The sequence below is a fragment of the Electrona antarctica genome, assembly GCF_951216825.1.
Source record: "Electrona antarctica genome assembly, chromosome: 22".
Lineage (NCBI taxonomy): Eukaryota > Metazoa > Chordata > Actinopteri > Myctophiformes > Myctophidae > Electrona > Electrona antarctica.
This window is the reverse complement of record NC_136805.1, coordinates 28735973-28756296: the sequence shown is the minus strand read 5'-3', so window position 1 is coordinate 28756296 and position 20324 is coordinate 28735973. Positions and strand designations below refer to the sequence as shown.

The following is a 20324-nucleotide window of genomic DNA, read 5'->3' as shown; positions in this document are numbered from 1 at the left end:
TACTGGAGTAGGTTACTGGCTTAGTGGCTTGTGGCTTATATATAGGCTACTTACTTCTATTCAAATTAAGTACGTGCTTTTAAAAGATTACAAGTAGGCCTACCATTATTTTATTTCCACCAAAATGTCCAAACTGCTTGTAGATATGTATTTCAAATATTATTTGAAATAGTAGCCTATAGTCAAAATACTAGGATACAATATTTATCTTGAAATGTAGTAAAGTGAAAGTCACCCTAAAATACAAATAGTCACGTAGTTTTTAAATTCTCTGTATGGTAGAGTATGTTAATAATACAATACAACTTGTACAATTGGGGTGATTGTGTTTTGGCTCCCTGCAGATCATGTCTCACCTAGACACAGGATCTGACACAAATTTGACCTGATGGTCAATATTAAATGTATCCCCTGAGCAAGCAGACAGGCTCTAGCTCAATGTATGTCAGCACTTGCGCAGGAAACCAGGTTCAAATCCGGGGTAGAAGAGGAAGGTTTCATAGTGCAGCTAGTATTCTACCCTACTAAGTTAATTACTGCCCAATGTGCCCATCACTGATTATTATGAGTGCATGGTTTTTTATTACACTTGGTTCATTACATCCTGTGCACTGAACAGAGTAATAGTCGTTTATTATGTTCTTTGGTATCATTATTACAATTTTTAATAAATGCATAGAACAATGGTGAAAATATGATGCAATATCTTTGGCACTGTAACAAATACGTGATAGCTTAGCTGGTACACAAAACAGCGGACAGCACATATCTATATAAATGCAATAGCAGTGACACTGATACTTTTTGCAATGTAAAGCAAATATATTAAACATTTTCCCTTGCACCACAGTACAAGTCCTTCATTGAAACAATACTTTAGCTCTCAACCAGATTATAATTTTTTTTTCTATTTACCTTTTCTCAAAAACAAAAACAAAAATCAGTGGTAAATATTCAATTTGAATCAATACAGTATGTAAAAGATTTACATACATCAGCATGACATCATATGGCAATTTTACAAAACATCAATATCATGGTTTTCTTTCATTCATTTTGTCTTTCACTCTGAACTACTTTACGGTTGGCTAATCTCATGTGCACATATTACCGGTCCGCCAGTCCAATGGCAGTCCACTTTCCTCCATATCAAATACAATTTTGACAACTTAAGCCCTATTTTACACTTTTTGTGGCAAAAATACTGGAAATTGCCGATGTACAAACTCACAAAACGTCGAGATGCAACGTTTTCTGTGTGTAGATCTGATATGTTCGCAATTTTCTTATTTATATAGACTTTTCTTTTTAAACTGTTTCAAATCTTTGACAAAAATGTAATTCCCAAAATAGGGACACCAGGTTGAAAGTGGTTAATGCTATTATCTTTTTCCTCTCCATTCCCTTTCTTGAATCTATTATTCTTATAACCCCAGAAAGAGACCAGCTCCACAATCATTTCTTCTTGTTGACACAAAACAGACTGATAGAGAACTTAAAGAGTCACATGGTCAGCTTCACATATGAAGTGCCCCTTTCATAAGTCACCATGCATGGTGACCTATGGAGGGGGCACTCAGATGACAGCATCTTGGTTTGGTCCTCAGCCGAACAGTTTGATGAAACAGGGGTGGCAGTACGGCTTGTTTTCCTGCTCCTTGAAACATCCCTTGCTCAGGGGCTTGAGACAGAAGTGACACACCAGGTGATGGGGGTGGAACTTGGCTCCCATGGCGGTCACACAGCGGCCCAGGATCGGCTGCTGGCAGGCCTGGCACACGCTGCCGCGTGACTGGTGGTAGTGGACCTCGCAGAGTGGCTGGCCCTCGTGTTCGAAGAAACTGCCGTTGACGAAAGGGCTGTAGCACTCCTAGGGAAGGAGGGAAGAAAAAGCAATTGAGCTGCAGTCACATTGAAGCCTAGTTTACTTAGTTTATACTTTGTCGGGCAACACGTTCATAAGACCAACTGTCACATAGTCGTCTAAGAGCATGACTAAAGCATGTGGCATGGCATGTGAGAGCTTTAACCATTCACGCCTTACACTATCGTACAATTGAAAATAGATGATCTAAAAGCTCACAACACATAGCTATGCGACTTGTGGTAAGATTGTAGATCAAAAGCCTAAAAGCTAGGGCAGGGTTAATGTAATGATGACAGATGAGTTATATCTCTCTACATCACTGTTTCTCAATGTTGGGCCCAAATGGACTCTTATGGGTCTGTAACTCAGAGGTAATTCAGAGTTAACACTGAGGATTTTACAGTGTGAATTGGGGTCACATAGATACAAATTGTATCAAATGGGGGTCTGTGGTCTAATGCAAACTGGGGATCCTTGAAATTAAAAAGGTTGAGAATCAGACAGTGACTTATGTGACACTTAATAGAAATGATGAGGGACACACAGCATAAACACCAACAGGGGCTTACTCTGCAGACAAAGCACTGCGGGTGCCAGAGGGCATTGAGAGCTGAGATGTAGTTTTCCAGGATGGGCTGGCTGCACCCTTGGCAACGGGATGCGAAGAGGGTCAAAAAGCACTGCTGACAGTACTGCTGCCCCTCGCGGTCATGGAAGCCTAAATGACATGTTGTCAGTTGTCACGCTTTGAAACAGGTCACCATTTGTCACATATGTGTATGACATTAAACATACAAGACTGGGACTGCCCAGACATAAATAACTGTAATGTGCAATATATTACAGTAAAATGGGCATAAACTAGTTATGTGTATGTATGGTTATCACAGTAAAAATATATATCAATATCAATATGTACATGGCATGTAGGTATAGTTAGAAAGTAAATAAATCTAAATATAGGCACAGATAAATGTGTAATCTTTCACCAGTATAATGTGCACATAGAAGATATACTTATATACAGAGAATCAACAGTAATGTGTTCTATCACCATTAATATGCACCCTTCTGTAGTGTCTATTGGAGACTACAGAAGCATAGTAGACTTTTAAGGATAGTTTACACTACAGTGTAATATGTTATGCACATGAATGCAGGGGAGTATGTCCTATTTTCACAACTATTACTATATTTCTTATAAACACAAGATCTACTCAAATACAAGGAAGATATTATAATGTTGAATACGTGTCTATTTCTCCTTTATATCAAGTATTGAAGAAACACATATTCTGTCCGTATTTTGCCAATTCACTATTAATGACAAATGGAGGTTTATATATGTTGGCTGGTGGGGTGTTTTTGAGGGCTATGTGGAGTGTTGAACATTCTGCAGCCTCTTGTTCATGGCTTTGTGTGCGTTTGAGTACACCACACAGGATGTGTACTGGCCATTACCTTCCTCTCCAAATGCCCGGCTGCACTTGACGCAAGAGAAACACTCTGGGTGCCAATTCTTGTCCAGGGCGGTGACCATTTTCTGAATGACAGCAGGAAAAAAGTAGTTTTACAGCTTCAAAAGTAGTTTTACAGCAGTGTTTGTAAGGGGGGCTGTTCAGGTTCATATAATTTGACAGACTATGGCTTCATTTATACAATATGACGCAATATATGCTTGACAATCAGCTCTTGTCAGCAAGCAACACCATCGTTCAACACATAAATTAGGCTTATAGGTCAAATAAACGACACGCATTCACATACTGCGTTCAACACACAACTTAGTATTCAACTCACATTGAGTATAGGCTTGTTGCATTGTGAACAGTGTGGGGAATAGAGGGTGAAGTAGTCAGACTCGCAGTACGGCCTCCCATCTTTCTCAAAGAAGTTCCGGCTGCCAAGCTCTGTCTCGCACTCGGTGCACACAAAATGTTCCGGATGCCATACCTTCCCCAGGGCAGTCACCACCTGGAAATGAACGCATGAAAAGCTCATTTAGCGGATGGGCTGTATGTACAGTGTGCATAGTGATCAATACGTGAGTGAGTAGAGAGACAGATATCTCCCCTTATATGTATTTGTATTATTTCATCTTACAGGTCCAATTAGTTACATTCGCACAAACTCAGAGTTAAATCAACACTGACGATGGCTATTGGTTTAAATACTGGATATAAATGGCATGAGAATGCTTTTTTTATACAGCTTTTTGTCCCACATCACAAGACCGTCAAGGTCTTCCCTATCAGGTATAACTGTATAAACAAAGGAGGAGCTCATTGCTAAGGCAGAAAACGTCCATTCCTGTGGAGAACAACTCACCTGCCCTACTACTGGCTTCTGACAGGCTGAACAGTTGCCCTTAGAGGACGTTTGAACTCCTTGTCTGCTCAGGTCCGATTGGAGGAGGCCCAACATGCTGTCCAATGAGCCTCCGGATGAGGCTTGCGGGGGTGCAGCTGGCTGCTGTGGTACCATGACAACTGGGGTGACAGGTGCAGCTGGCTAGTAAAGGGAAATGGTAGGACACACACAGTGGGATTACAAGACACAGGTCAGCATGGACCTAGTCCCAAAGGTGCTGTCCTGAAAATGGCTATCAGACCTGTGACGTCTTGATGTGAGATTGTGTGTGATGCACTGGGGTTGGGCAGTGACCATATCCAGACAGAGGGGAAAGAAAGGAAGAGAGAAGGTATGTAATAATCAATGAGTCATAGCGAAAATAAATTAGCTGTTCATCAGCAACATGCTGAAAGGTTTGCCAAAGAATAGAAACAGATTAGTTAGAACATCTTCACACCTTCTGAATCACAGTCAGTTAAAGTAATGATGATAGAATGACATATCTCACCCCCATAACATACCAACCAACTGATGATTTATTAGCCATCCAAAGCAAAAGGTTTGTTAGTTATTTAGCTACCAGTATGTGATGCCATCTGGAGCCAGATGTATTAGTTCATGCATGAACTCAGCAAAGTGCTCATGAACAAAGTGAATTGAATTATGAATCCACCATGAAATGAGCAGAAGAGTGCAACAGCTGTGAATAAATGGTGAATGCCAGCATGCCCTGGCACTCACATTGAGAGCAACTGTTTCAAAGAACAGGAAACCCTTTAAGATGACCAGTTTAGCAGTTCACCACGTTTCTTAAAATGCTGCATTTACATGCAGTACTTGGTGAGATGCTTACTGTGCTCTGGACTCTAAAGTCAGACAGAGAGGCCATGAGTTTGTCCAGTTCCAATGTGGCTGAAGTGGCGGAAGGCTTTGCTGAACTGGAATACAAGAGACAATATTTGTGTTGGCTACTGCCACAAACACAACATACAGAGTTCAATCCAACCATTCATGTATGGTACATTATTTATTACTAGACAAATGATTAACGGTACTGCATACAGCCAGCGACTTTGAATGTGCTACAAATCATGTAACTTAAATAATCATACTTAAACTTAATGATTTCTAATGACCGTGGACAATGCCATAATAATTTCTCATGCTGACCACCCTAAGCACATTTCCGTGCTATGATGTGGGCAGACTGGACACTACTTTGGTTGGGTATTATTATTAAAGATGCTGTGATGTTAGCCAAAATATTGTTAAGCCCTATTTTATACTAATATAGTAAAAATAGCTGATCTACAGACACGTGTTGCGATGCGATGCATTGTGAGCTTGCAGCTCTGCTATTTTTGAGGGGCGCTAGCCCCACAGGTTTAATGTTAGTTTTAAAAAACGCCATTGACAATGAAGGGCGGTTTAATGTTTGTTTTTAGTTCAATGTTTGTTTTAAAAACGCCATTAACTTATTTATTAGCACTATTAAATAAGTTGATGCAGTAAGTTGTCCGTCTCTGTTCCCTGGAGTGTGCAGTCCCTTCCTTGGAAGGTTTTTCTCTTTTTGATGTCTATGCCTGCTAACTAGACTTGCACCTCCTACGGGTCTTTTTGGATGTGCAGGAGTCGCTTTTTTGTCTCATATATATATATATATATATATATATATATATATATATATATATATATATATTCACCAATAATGACATGTCCAAAATAGGCTACACCAGGTTGAAAGTAGTTAACCTCTAAGCAGCTTATAGAGACTGTTTGCAGTGCAAGTGTTCATATTTCTTTCACTTGAATTATAGATCATTCATTCAAACAATAAGACCACTGTCCTGAATGTTCCAACCATTATGAACTTCCTGTTTGAAACTGTTGCCCTGGGAAACAACATAAACCATGAGATAAACATCCCTTGGTTCGCTAACAAACTAGCCTACAGAAAAATATCCATACAATATTTTTATTCATTACAATTAGTAGCGGTATTATTCTTGTTAAAAGCAGCTGACAGGATGACGAGAAAGGATGAACCACAACAAGTTTCATGTGACTGAAACAGCAGGGAATGGAGTGAGTACCTAGGTGAAGGTGATGTATTCTTGTCCTTCATCTTCTCCCTGTCATCTTTCTTAGTGGTGGGGAACTGAGCAAGGATCTCATCTGACAACACAAAGACATTCACCTCACAGTTACACACAGGGAGAAGACATGCACTTCTGCTTAAATACACAGAGAACACACATTGACACACACACATTGACACACACACACACACACACACACACACACACACACACACACACACACACACACACACACACACACACACACACACACACACACACACACACACACACACACACACACACACACATGCGAGCAGCATGCATGCATGCATGCGTGTCTGCGTGCACACCAACCTGTGATGTTGAACTGGGTTGCGTTCAGCTCCTGTAACAGGTGGTCCAGTTCACTAAGACCTCCACCCAGCAGTGAGGAAGAGGAGAAGGCCGGAGGAGGGTCTGCTGTGCGGGGAGATCGGGGCTTACACACCGTGCTAGATGACATACAGAGATAGACGTAAAGAGAGTTACCGGTAAAGAGTGTTAATGAATGCAAGGCTGACTTAGCAGCCAGAGAGACAATCCAGTAACTGAAGGGACAGGTTGAATTCCATGCAACAGGCGAGATCTTTCCATCAACAACTGTATGTGTCCTGCAGCAGCATTACCAAGGTTTTCTCACTTAGTTTTTCTTATCTTCTTATCAGGGTTATAATCATGCCTGATGAAGGCAACTTAGCTGCTGAAGAAACATCATTTAAAAGAATCTGAGCTACAGGTATGCTGGCGGCTACATTATTTTCATCCAAAATAGTCACCACAAGATGAATGTACTCGAGATTTACGCTCCCTAGTAGCAGCTGAATCTGCCTGTGGGAAAAGAGCTGTGCAACAGTGCAGACATTAACTTACTTGTCTAGCAACAATGTTCGATTAATCTCAGCCAAGAGACTGTACAGTATACTATGTTGCTGTTTATTTGGCAGGCAGATCTCCAAAACGATTTGTACAGCTTCTATTGCTGGCTGACACTTCTTCTGTTGTTGCCGTTGTCAGATAACATCTCTTTAACCACACGAACCCTAGCGTCCCTATTCTGGGGTGAGCATTCATACAAAATAGTAGATCTATAATCTCACAACCGGTGTGAGCTTGTAAATCGGCTATTTCGGCCAAAAGAGATTTGAGTGAAAAAAGGAGCAGACCAAGTAGACTCCTGGGGGACTCTGGTCAACAAAGTATGAAAGTATATCTGATTTAAGTGGGGAAAATGTCATAGCAAATGGCACAAGGACGTCTAAAGCCTTATATGGAGCTGACCTGTTCTGACATTCCATTATGTTGTAGATCCCTCCCCACCCGTCCTTCCTGTTCTGACATTTCATATGTTGATCTGACCTCATCAAACCCTGTACACTCAAGACACGCTCCATATATGGCAAGTACAGAATATGTTGATCTGACCCCCCATGCCAAAGCGCCACCGCTCGCCCAGCAGTCTGCCATCACCCAGGCGGATGTGTGCACGAACTGCACGCGACCTCGCCCTCAGGGCGTCTTACTGGCATTAAGGACTGAGATTAAAGGACCTCAGAGATTTAGTTTGGACATTTCTGGCAGGGTTAAATTAATTGATATTAAAGGACCACGTCACCACTTTTCAACATATCTTTATATAATTGGTCCTCACTAATGTTCATGATAAAACACCACCATTTTGGTCTCTGTCTGTCTCATAGGAGGGCTGTGGGCAGTTCAGACACGCGTCCACCAGTGGACATCGTTAGGCAGATATTTTTGAGTGGTGCAAACCACTCCAACAACTGGCTTTGTACCTGTGTACCCGTGTTTGTTCGTACCAAAAAAACGAGCATGGTTGCTATGGTTAGCAACCAAAAAAACGAGCATGGTTGCTATGGTTAGTATGTGACGACTGAAATTCATGCGGAGAGTACTTATGACACAGATGCTTTCCTGGTTCTAATGTACAGTAACTATAACAATAAATGTGTAGTTCCACCACTCAGTTCACACGGGTGTGATTTTTTTAAATATATTTAGATTTGTATTATCGTGAGAACGATGGCTTCCATGTTTTCATTGCAACTTTTCAGGAAAAGAAAGCCTGCAGTTTCAATATCTTGGAGTCACTGTTGGACGGGTTTCTGAACTGCCCACAGACCTCCAATGAGACACAGACTGAGTAGAAAACAATTGTGGTATTTTATCATGGACATTAGTGAGGACCAATATGAAGATAAGTTGAAAAGTGGTGAAGTGGTCCCTTAACAGAAATCAATGTCTTGTAGTTGATGCAATAATACTACAATGCTATAGACAGAATGAGTGATACATAAAGAAGAACTGCTACCTGGCAGAGAGTTTCATGCTATCTTTTCAGTTCCACTCACAAGTTGAACAACCAGTATAGGAATCACTCATTCGTCCATTGGAACGCCAACGTCAAGCTAGTCATTCTATTATAATCTAACTATAAATGTGCCACGTCTCTGTGTGTGTGCGTGTGCACGGTTGTAATGCACGTAATTCAAGAACCGTTTGCCCCACCGACTTCAAATTCGACACACGCATTCCACAGCCCCGCAGGGAGTGCAGTGCCCAGTACCACGGTTGTCCAGAACCACCACAAAAGGCTCTGGTCAGGCTCTGCCAGTGGGCGTAATGAGGCCAAGTCCCCTCACCTGTGCAATTTCCAGCCTCTGCCTCAGCCAATTGATTGCCATGGCAACCCCACACCTGACAATTGATTACTTAACTAGTCCACTTTTCACAGTCAGTCAGTTTGCCCTCTTCAGACACAGGTAGATACAGAGATCTCCATGTGGGATACAGACAGACAGTTAAAACCGGTGCTACGACAAGTTGACAACGGGTATTATAAGGTTCCCAAGTTGCATCGTTCTCAAGTAGGCCGATGGCCGACGGGCACGTACAGGTCTAGTGTATAATTAATAAGACACTATAATTGAGTGCAGGGATGAGGGTACCTGTATAGTTGTTTGTCTGGGTTGGTGTTCTGAGAGCCATTATTGGACTTCATGGCAGCAGAAACTGTCTGAAGGAAGATGAAAATAAATACTTATTTGAATACACAGCATCCCGACAGAATGTTTATGTGTTTCCTATAAGTTTCCAGTATGTTATCAATTAGAGCATATTAATAATATTTTTTTCTAAACATTAAAATTCAGATACCGCTCTAACTCAATTTCTGAACGATAGAAACTTGGACTATAGATACAAAACCATAACCACTTGCCCAAATGTGCTGACCTATCACATTTGTGGTGTATTTGTGCAAAACTAATGCTTGGAATGGATTCAGAATCATGAAAACCCCCTAGTTTGACATGTCACATGGTACTTGAAATTTTGTAATTTTTGACATTTTTTTTGAACAATGCTGACAGCCGGTCAGCAAGTGGATTCGTGAATGTATGTAATGTATATAGATTATATATTTTAGGCCAATAAAAATAACTATATACCAAATTTCCCACTCCACACCCCCAGCTGCCGGACTATAGGGGGTGTCTTCAGTAACTTAACTTCCTGACAAAATGTAGAGATAATGAACCTAATTTCTTTATAGAATATTATCTTAATTTTGTCAGTCATACATATGATGAAAATGTCATTCGCTAATATGATGAAAAAGTCATTCGCTAATATTTCAAGCTGCCACTACAAATGAACCGATAACAGGCTGATATGAACTGGGCAGGAACAAATATAGTAGGCTAAATATTATCTGTGATAAATTGATCCTGCCTACCAGTTATGTAGGCTCTGCAATTCTTGTACTTGATATTAATTAGAAGAACAAGTAAGAAAGAAGAAAAATAGGGCAGGGTACAACCAAATAAATGTGTTTGTCGTCATGAGTTGTCACGATCCGAGTTGGCTTTGTCCGAGGCTTAAAAGGTCTTTAAATAAATACTTTCTTAAACGTCTATGTGAAAAATGCATGGGAAATAGAGACCAGTGGATGGCGGATTTAGCCGCGGATGCCGCGGTTAACCGCAGTTTAGGGTCGGTTTAGGGTATATATTAATAATATTTTCCATCAGGCACAAATTTGACTAACAGGCAGCTGAGAGTATGAAAGAAACTTACAACTAACTGAAACAGAAGGGAAGAATGTAAGTTTGGCGTGGGACTCGGTGCCATGGGACTGCATGGGAGCGAGGGCTGGATATATGCCACATGAAAAGACGTTCGTTGCGATGTGCGAATGTGAATGACTGAACGGACGGCAGCCTTGTTGCCATGGAAATGGGAATATACAACCGTAACTTTGGTGAACTGTCGGCAGTGGTGAGTGACACAACTTATAAATAGCCGATCTACAAGCTCACAACGCGTCTCAGCGAGCCAGCGGCGCGTTGTGAGCTTGTAGATTGGCTATACACTGTGCTTCCCTGCAGCGGATTTCGGGTGGTTGCGGATATATAAATTGGATTAATTAATTAATGCGGTCGGATAACGGGCGGATTATAAATATGCACACTCGGATTCGGGTGACAAAAAAGCTCATCCGCTGATCTCTAATGGGAAATGCATTTCCGGGCCTGTCGTCGTCATGAAAGGGGCGACGCTCAATAGCGTAATGACAACTGTGTAGTTATTTAAGACCAAAAGAACAATGGTCACTTACCTGCTGAGGGGTGTAGGCGGGTGGTGGTGGCCTGTCTTGGTCAGGGTCCTGGGAGACAGCTGTGATGGCTTCAGAGGTGGGCGGAGGATCAGAGGTAAGCAGGACAGGGCACCTGGCTAAAGGAGAACTGGTGTTCTCCAGGTCTGCCAAGAGGGCATCTAGAGAGAGAGAGAGAGAGAGAGAGAGAGAGAGAGAAGAAGGATGGACAAAGAGAGACACCAAATAAAGGTAGAGAAAAAGACAGACAAAAGACAGAAAGTGAGAAATACAAACAGACAGAACAAAGCATTAGAGGATAATATTTCAACAGGAACCGTGAAATAGTAGTAGTATAATAGTGGAATGTTTATGTTGATGAGTTTAGTTTCACATTAGTTTGTGCTGGTAATTAAAGATAATGTCCTATTCTGTGGTGTAGATTAGAATATCAGTATTTACAATGGGTAATAGCAGCAATTGTTTATCCCCAATCCCCATGACATTCAAAGTAAAAAAATAAAAGCAAGCTCAAACATGGAAGTGAAGATCATGCAAACCAGATTGAGGGTCATGAACAAATGGAATGATAGATCATGTCAAGAACAAAACATGGACTGGCTCACAGACATAGAAGGTGAAACACAGACAATTACGTACCAAACACAACAATACGAGGACTGAGAGGGTAGTTAAGTGGATCGGGCACTCCTAAAGGGAGACAGACAGCCTCAGTGACCGATAACATAGTAGCAAATCAGAAATCAGCCCACACAAAATCAGACTGACATAGCATGAAGGACACAGAGACCAAACAGAGAGACCTGAGACACTGAATGGCCAAAGGACAGGAGAGACAATCTGGCCTCATACAGAGAACAGCTCAATGACTTGACATATTCAAGACAAGTTATTAGAACATAAACATTTCAGTAGACGTGCCAGAGTATGAAAAGGAAGGCGAGGAGGAAAAGTGTTTGCAACTGATATCAAAATAAATTACCCCACCCCCTTTTAACTGTGACAAGTTGACAACTCTTACGTCAATATGTCCCTTCTTTTGTGACACTGCTGTAAATATATAAGCTATCGTACCCTAACCCTAACTCTTATTTCTATAACATCCAGTATTTGTATCATTTAAAAAAATATATTATTCTTTATTTTTTATTGTATTATTGTTATCACAGTTCTGTGACTGAAACCACAGCAAAAACGTGGTGTCTGAACTTGGATTCATGCAATAGATGAATCAAATCTAATTAATTGATAGATTATGATAGGAGAGAGGCCAGGCAGGTGTTTTTTTTGTCTTTAAAAATATATATATTTTTGGGGCTTTTTGCCTTTATTGATAGTGGAAAGTGGAGACAGACAGGAAACAAGGGTAGAGAGACGGGGAGTGTGACATACAGCAAAGTTAGTCAGGAACAGGACTCAAACCTGCAATGCGCATTGTCAGGCTGCAGGAGCCTACTGTAGGTACACAAACCGCTAGGCCGGCCGGGGCCTTTATTTCCATCCTATTTTAGGTGCTTTAACACTGAATTTAAACTTCACTGGATGACCGCTCTGCTGGCCATGGTGACTGGCCCGGGTGAATTCTAGACATAGTATGACCTACACCACTGTTAAAGGATCTGTGGTTAGTCACTCCTGTCACAGATGACTCAGACTTTTGGTACGACCATGTGGTGGGAATATTGTGCACATAGCCTACATCTTAACCCCCCCCCCCCCCCCCCTCCTATCTTACACACACACACACACACACACACACACACACACTCAGTCTTATACTGACTAGACTGGACTGCTCATATAAGGAGCTGAACCTCTCTCAATGGGAATTATGACCATATTTAGAGCTGCCTGTCGACTTGTTTGTCTTAGGCAGATGTTTCTCCAACAAGTGGTCTCTCTCACTGAAAGCCTCCCCTAATCTGACAAGGCAAACTTACAAGAGGGGTGGACAACAGCATAAACAGCCAGTCCTAAACATGGCCACTTTCTGGGAACACTAAGCTTTTAGTCACCTGGCAACTGACTGGTGTGCAATCCAATCCAGATGTGCCCGATTCAACGTGTCGACTACATCCAACCATTCCTTCTCACAATGCTTGTTAAGCATAAAACCCCAGTTCTGAATCTGAACTACAGTATGTTGTTAAGAGAGAGGCTCCTACAACACAAGGAAATGTTTTGTTCTCTCTCGAAGCACAAACCCTTCCATTTCATTGAACTGTGTGGCTTTTGGAAATAGCAGCGTGGCCCTGTGCTATTTCAGGCCTTCTCCAACAGAGCTATTCCCATGCTGAAACAACAGCAAGCTCAACACATCTTTGAAGGAAGAACGTGGGAATGTTGCCTACTACAACTCCTTCTGTTTCAAGAGGCATTTGTAAGATTAATACTCTTGTTCCCTTGTCCTTCTTTGATGTCCTCCAGTGTTCAGAATCAGAATGAAAGACACATTGATGAACATTACGTGGCTTTGGCTTTCTCTCTATTCCAGACTTGTCGATACAAATGGACTAGAGAGAAGGCCTGCGAGGAGCTTCTGAAATCTAATTTGCAATAATTGATTGCATTTGCAGTGGATCCAGGAAACACTCAATGCTGGCATATACTACTGCTAGAGTATTCTGTTCCCTGGTGTGTGTGTGTGTGTGTGTGTGTGTGGCTGGGAAGTGTGTGTATGTGGCTGGGAAAGGTAACATAAACATGTCATCAGGTGAATTAATCTTTCATAAATCCTAGTGGTTTGGAGCATGGTGTAGTAGAGAAAATAGGTGCATCACGTTATCAACTTTATAGTAAATTACCTACTATATAGCGGCAGCCTACTTTGCCCAGATGATTCCAACTAGATTATGTACAGTAGGCTAATTAACACCTGAAGCAAATTAACGTCTCATCTGAGGTAGAGAAAGAAAAAAAATGCGCTTATTTTCCCCCATGATTGAAGTGGTTTAACAGAATCATTGTCTGTAACTGCATGAAAACGAAATATTCCACGCAAGTATAGCCACTGTTTATTTATAAATGTTATTGAATTTTTTGAAATGCGAAAGCAAATTTATAGGCTAACAAGAAATATTTATTGTTTTTACTTTAGCTTTGCGTGGACACTCCACCCCTTTTCAAAGACACATCAACATGTTACAATGTTTCGAATGAGGAACATTTTGTAATACATACCCAAATCGTCCATGATAAAGTCTCAAACGTTTCTTCCCCCCGCTCGATCTGAATATGACAAGCATTAGCTTGTTATGGATGTGTTTAAAGCCGGTTTCTCAAAGTCCTTCATACCAAGATGGACAGTCTCAGTAACGGCGCTATTGTCTGCCGCCTTGGCCCCGAATAACTTCTTGGATTCCGTTATCCGCCAAACGAGAAGGGCGTCCCGTTTCTTCTCCCCCCCTCCCTCCGACTCTTCCTGTGCATTGCCTTTACCAGCCGCTGCCACTACCACAGACCGGGAGAAGGCGTAGTTAAATGACTGCGGTTACAACCCCCCATTCCCCGGACACATGACGTCATCCTAGACATTCCTAGTCCATATTTGGGATAGAAAATTAGGGATTTTGTGGTGAACGCCGAAGGCACTGTAAACCAGTGGTTCTCAAAGTGGGGTCCGGCCCGGGGACACCCATGGGGTATGGGTAATTGAGGTGGTTCCAGGGGGTCCCCAGCAAAAAGAGTTAATATAACATCAAACTGAACTTTAACCACTCAACCAATTTGAAAATAGGTGATCTATGTCAATGCAATGGTTGTGAGCTTATAGATCTGCTATTTTCAAAATATCTTGAATGTGATTTTTTTTGGGAAAAATAACAAATCTTGTTATGAGATAGGGTCCATGGCAAAATATATCAATTTGGAGGTCCTTGTTGACATGAAAAAGTTTGAGAACCACTGTAAACGATGCACTATTTAAGTGGTGTCAGATGCTCTTTAGTACTAATGCATAGATTGCATACACGGATAAACGAAAATGAGGACAACACCCCTTTATTTTAATATGCTGTAGAAAGCACATTTCAACAGACAAACTCAACCAATGAAATAAGCATTTAAATTCCTGCAATATATAAGAACTTCTGAACCCACCAGGCATGTTTGGAATATTAACAAGAACTTTGTACATCAATTTTTCATTCTAGCAATAAATAACACAACCAAATAAGGCCTTCAGTGACTCCTGGAATTCTGCATTTTTCTAGTTGATCAAACACACCATTAGGAACAAAAAACAGCCGGCAATGTAAAAAAGAAAAACAAAAGAAAACACTTTAATTAAGCTCACAGTTACAGGACATGATTATGTAATCGGAGAATATGCAATGGCACACACCGGTGTTGGTGACATGAGGTGATGTATGCCTTGCAACCCCAAAGACCAGGGTTAACACCACCTTCCTGTTGTAAATGTCACAAATACAAGTCCGCCAACTAACAACTCATCCAAGTTTGTCCATGAGGTACCTGCCTTTGGTTTCAGTGCAAGAAACACACAACAATGGACTGATAAGTGAAACTGAAGTGACAAAATGTAAATAAAATAAAAAAACAAAAACATCAAACAGCATTTTCTTTTACAGTGTAAAAGGAGCACTGCTTTCTTTCCTGGTTTACATGAGATGATTCTGAAATGTACAACAAATCTCGAGGAACCAGAACCAAAGACATATACTGATGAAAAATGTAGTTTGGCATGATTTAGGATGCATTTCTGATGCTGGGAAAATAAAGCCTCCGTCTGTTTTTTTTTGTTTTACAATTAAATTTGTTCATGCTGTGCGTACTGTAGGTGGTCATTTGGGTGGACACTGGACATCTAAACCCTGCACATCACATACAGAACTCTGTGATGCACAACCAGCAAACCACCCTTTTGCCATTTTTCAGAATAATAGTTATGATAGTTGTGATGGAAATTATAATATAAGTCACACACACAGTGATACTCTCAAAAACCCAACCAATGAATGACACTCATTCCTAAAAGTGTTTGAGCCAATCAGTTTGTAAATCCAAAATATAGGAGCGAGGAGAGAGAAAAATAGATTTGCAAAGCATATTGGAGGGAATGCTGGCGTGAAAACATGGTCGAGATGAAGGTAAAATGGACAGACTTGGTTTGGTTACCTATAATGTCTCCATCCCGTTTGCTTCCATTAAATGAAATTATGATACATATCTTCCTCCCTGCCATTTCTCTCCATTGTTGTTAATCCACAACACCCACACTCATCCCTCCCTTCCTTCGGTGGCCTGTTCACTGCACAGCCTGTTCGTTGGTGGTGCTGCCTGAGTCTTGAGGCTTCATGACGTCAGGGAGTTCTGGTGGGCTGGAGAAGGACTCGACCTGCAGCTGCTCAAACATCTCATCTGGAGAACAGAGAAACATCATTGAATGCTTCGTCATCAGCAAAAACGTATATGGATCTTTTGCTAAACGCACATTATTTTGTGCGTTTGGGCCTTTCAGCCACACGCAAACAGCGTTTTCGGCCACTCAAACGGAGGTTTTTGGAAACGGATAAATAAGTGAAGATTTTCGAAAATATCCGGATCAGTGGAGCTGTGTAGTCATGCGAAACAGAGCTTTTGAGAAACGATGATGTCACCGCTTATTAGCACATATCTTTTTTACTGTAATTAGGTGAGAAATGCAGCTTGTGCCTGCATGGAAACTACATGGATATCAATCCGATTGTTCATGTTTATATATCACTGTTGACAACTTTAAAACTTATCATATGTTGCATCAACTGCAGCGAGCAAAGGCTCTGCTCTGCTCTGCTGCATCCAATAATAAATATATCAGCCTACTAGTCCAGTGCGGACTGGTGATTTCATTTGTATTGGTGCCGATTGCGAAGCTTGAACAATAGGTTAATTGCGGACCGCTACAGATAAACTGTGGATATTAACCTACCAATAAGGACCCAGGCCAAATGCCATTGCGCAGTAGCCTACACCAACAAGTCTATGTGTGGTGTGTGCATAGCCGCATGTGAAACTATATCGTGCTGTATTTTGCTCTCCATTTCATGGTCATGGTCATGCGAGGAGAGAGAGAGAGAGAGGGTGCAGAGAGAGAGGTGTGAATGGAATCACATCAAATAGCGTGGTTGGTGAGAAGAAAGTATACAGTGGGTCGCCATGCGCATATGGCACATCTCTCTCCTGTTTTGGTAATAAAGGGCGCACCCTAGACTGCATTCCGTTGTCACTGCGCCTGCATGCCGACAATGTGTGTGCATGAACTTTTATTAGCCTACATTATAACGTGACATTTATTATACACCTGGAAAATATAGCCACTCTACAAGCTCACAACTGGTTGTGGACGCGACACTTCTATAGGTCTGACTCTGCTATTATTTTCTGTGCAGGACTTGCCAAGTCGCAAGAGCAATGGTAAAGTGTCTATAATTTTTTTATTATATGGAGAGAAAAGTCGAGAGTCGGGATTTGGAGATTTACGCACATAGTGTGACATGCTGACAGACAATGAAAGAAACATGTTCCACTTCCACTCACAATTTAGGTGGCTTTTAAAATGTGGTACTCATTCCTTCATTAAAAAATATGATTGGCACCTCATAAATAAGTGTAAATATAAAATCAATAATATAGCCTACAATTGAAACCTGCTACTGCAGTGATTTTATCCTGTGTGTTTTATCGTTTGTGTGTGGACATAGATATATCTGTCGTATGGGCAGGGATCTTTTCTAAAACGGAGGACGGAAAGATCCATGTACGTGTACTAGCCTGGGCCTAAAGGTTTGTCGGGTGATCAATAGGCTTGTCACAGTAAGCGGTTTTTACTGGTGACATAAAGTGTGCAATCCTATGCTGGTGTGTGTAAAATCCACACTGATTCTACTGTAATTATGTTATTTACTGCACAGCACAGTGTAGTCTACTTTACATGCATGTAGAACAAAAGTGAGACGATAATAGTGGTATTAGACACGGACATAACTTAAAACAATGGGATGTGCAACAACTGTTATAATATAGATTTTAACTTTGATGCCGATCAGCTGGCTGCAAGGCAAGCCCGCTTTTACATTAATATACAATAATAAAAAAAAACAATGCACTGAAAATATGACACATACAGTGGGCATAGTTATTTAAACCCATCTACCAACCCTCATCATCTGTTCTTACATATCTAATAAACTTGTATAATTATGCAACACCATGGATCAATGTGAATAAACGGCAGCCCTTATCAAAAAATATGCCCATTATACAAATGTTTAGCAGACGTTTTGGTTGTATAATCTTAAAACAACCATCCACAGACAGTGTATTTGTACTGTGTATTGTAAAAGGTCGGCCTGTGTCCATTCTGTGGTGTGTGTGTACATATAGCACACTACACACAATTGATTAACATGGAAATATACAGTTTAAAACTTTTCAGAATAACTTCCAGAATGGAAGAACACAACACAGCCCTCACAAAATAATCAAATGATAATCAGATTCCAAAGCTTGAGGCTGAGGGCCCAAACAATATGAATTTACTGCAAATACACAAATGTTCAGTATAAGCAATCAAAGAACATATATATGATTTGCTTAACAGTACAATTAACAAATGAACTGACTGAAATTCAAACCAAAAGGATACCATTTTTAAAACCTGGCTGAAACGGTATATTCCTTCAAAAATAATCAATGAGTTGGATATACATACCACCAATGCGGAAAGCCAAACCAACTGTAGCTGGGGCCTGAGGTCTGGCAGTCTGGTTGGTGAAGCCACAGTCACCAAGAGTTTTGCTGTCCTCTAACAACTGGTCATCCTGGAGAAAAGAGTTGGAAATGTTATAGCAATGGTATCACCAATTTACAGTGTACATGCTGACAGATGTAGATTGACTAATGAAAAGCAACAACAAATAGCATGCCACATTTGTTTAAATCGATGACATGTGTGCACATAGTAGGTAGGCCGTTTCTGAAATGTTGTTAGTATGTACTATTTAACAATAAATCGTTAATAGTGCATTTTTAAAGTGACCGTTTCGAGGGATGACTTCCGCACACCCGGTTAAATTGTATAGCAGGTGCGTATAGGTCCTGGCAGTACAGCAAACGTTATGAGGAAGGAGGAGAGACCCGCACACCGCCACTTGCTGGTTCAAGAACTTTATTTTAAAGAGTCATAGCAACGTTTCGGCCTTCTTCAGGCATGAATGAACGTTTCCAAAGCAATTTACAATGTGCATTACATTCAGCCATTCACACACCGATGGCAGAAGAAACAATGCAAGGAAGGCAACAGCCTGCTCATCATGAACAGTAGTGTCTTCTTGCTCAAGGACACTTCGACACAAAGCCAGGAGGAGCCACGGATTGAACTGGGAACCTTCCGATTCCAAGACGGCCACTCTACCTCCTGAGCCAGTGCCGCCCCAATAAGATATATATATATATTATCATGCACATTATCCTACTTTGTAGAGCCTCTGTTCTTCTGGCGCTCTCTTGAGAATGCCCTCTACAATGCGCTTCAGCTCATAGACAGTGGTGGACTCCTTGGCGTCTGTGAAGATTGTGGTCTTCTGACGCCTTATCATTAAGAATACGTCCTAAGATGAGACAAGTTGGTTTAGTCATGGGAGAATATTAATACTGTTCTAGCCAATAGCAGTTAAGTGATAAAGCAATCCATTCTAAAGTAACCTTACCTCACCCCAGTTAACATTCATCCGTTTTGTTCTAGTTTACTGCGCAATTTCACCCAGATAAAAGATTATAACAAGATTTAGCATAGTACCAGTTAAGACATTAGAGAAACTTGGCTTGCTGTTTTGCTGAGACATGTTTGTATTTTATTAATAGAGAGAGATCAACTAAATTACTGACTCCCAATCAACAACTGTGACTTACTAACTAGGTAAGCCACTTAGCAGAGCTGACAATGAAATTAACCTGTCACAGCGTTGAGAGTGACATCAATCCCAACACAGCTAACTGAAGCTAAGCAGTTGGTTAACATTACAATACATTCAGCGTTGCTTCCCAGCTAGGATCGACAGCTGTAGCAGCTATTAGCTAACCTTGCGGGCTGGCTATTAAACGTCACCATGATTAAGACCAACATTGTTATTTTGGCAGTATATTATATACTAATATATTATAATTTAACATACATCGGATGACTATAACAATATAGTGTGAGAAGCATTTTCTTCAAAACATACCATTTCAAGTGGTTAGCTAGCTAGCCAGTTGTGCCAGCCCTGTGTTGTCTTTACCAGAACCCCACTGCGCAGACAGACATGTTTTTGCCCCAAACATATATATGTAAGGTAGCCCTTCCTCTCAAAAG

General features: G+C 41.0%; 2 protein-coding genes across 2 annotated transcripts; both read right to left on the bottom strand.

Moving 5' to 3' along the window:
- Positions 1–630: 630 nt before the first annotated feature.
- On the bottom strand, positions 631–14375 carry LOC306915236 (transforming growth factor beta-1-induced transcript 1 protein-like). Its single transcript, XM_079492517.1, has 11 exons — positions 14153–14375; positions 10976–11133; positions 9306–9373; positions 6655–6791; positions 6313–6394; positions 5073–5157; positions 4196–4378; positions 3668–3841; positions 3329–3410; positions 2437–2585; positions 631–1870 (listed from the first exon to the last, which is right to left on the bottom strand). The coding sequence occupies exons 1-11, from the start codon at positions 14163–14165 to the stop codon at positions 1604–1606; spliced, it is 1398 nt and encodes a 465-aa protein (XP_079348643.1). The 5' UTR covers positions 14166–14375; the 3' UTR covers positions 631–1603.
- Positions 14376–14955: 580 nt separating this feature from the next.
- Positions 14956–20283, bottom strand: LOC306915237 (elongin-B-like). Its single transcript, XM_079492518.1, has 4 exons — positions 20197–20283; positions 19447–19581; positions 18684–18792; positions 14956–16351 (listed from the first exon to the last, which is right to left on the bottom strand). The coding sequence occupies exons 1-4, from the start codon at positions 20197–20199 to the stop codon at positions 16239–16241; spliced, it is 360 nt and encodes a 119-aa protein (XP_079348644.1). The 5' UTR covers positions 20200–20283; the 3' UTR covers positions 14956–16238.
- Between the last annotated feature and the right edge of the window lie 41 nt (positions 20284–20324).

What these genes read in the sequence shown, in the direction of transcription:
- LOC306915236 (XM_079492517.1), bottom strand. An exon ending in CCAGACAAACAACTATACAG is followed by an intron (nt 6,792 to 9,305) that starts GTACCCTCATCC and finishes TATGTCATCTAG; the next exon opens with CACGGTGTGTAAGCCCCGAT. An exon ending in CGCAGTGCTTTGTCTGCAGA is followed by an intron (nt 1,871 to 2,436) that starts GTAAGCCCCTGT and finishes CTCCTTCCCTAG; the next exon opens with GAGTGCTACAGCCCTTTCGT.
- LOC306915237 (XM_079492518.1), bottom strand. An exon ending in AAGAACAGAGGCTCTACAAA is followed by an intron (nt 18,793 to 19,446) that starts GTAGGATAATGT and finishes TCTTTTCTCCAG; the next exon opens with GATGACCAGTTGTTAGAGGA. An exon ending in TTTGGCTTTCCGCATTGGTG is followed by an intron (nt 16,352 to 18,683) that starts GTATGTATATCC and finishes TCTGTTCTCCAG; the next exon opens with ATGAGATGTTTGAGCAGCTG.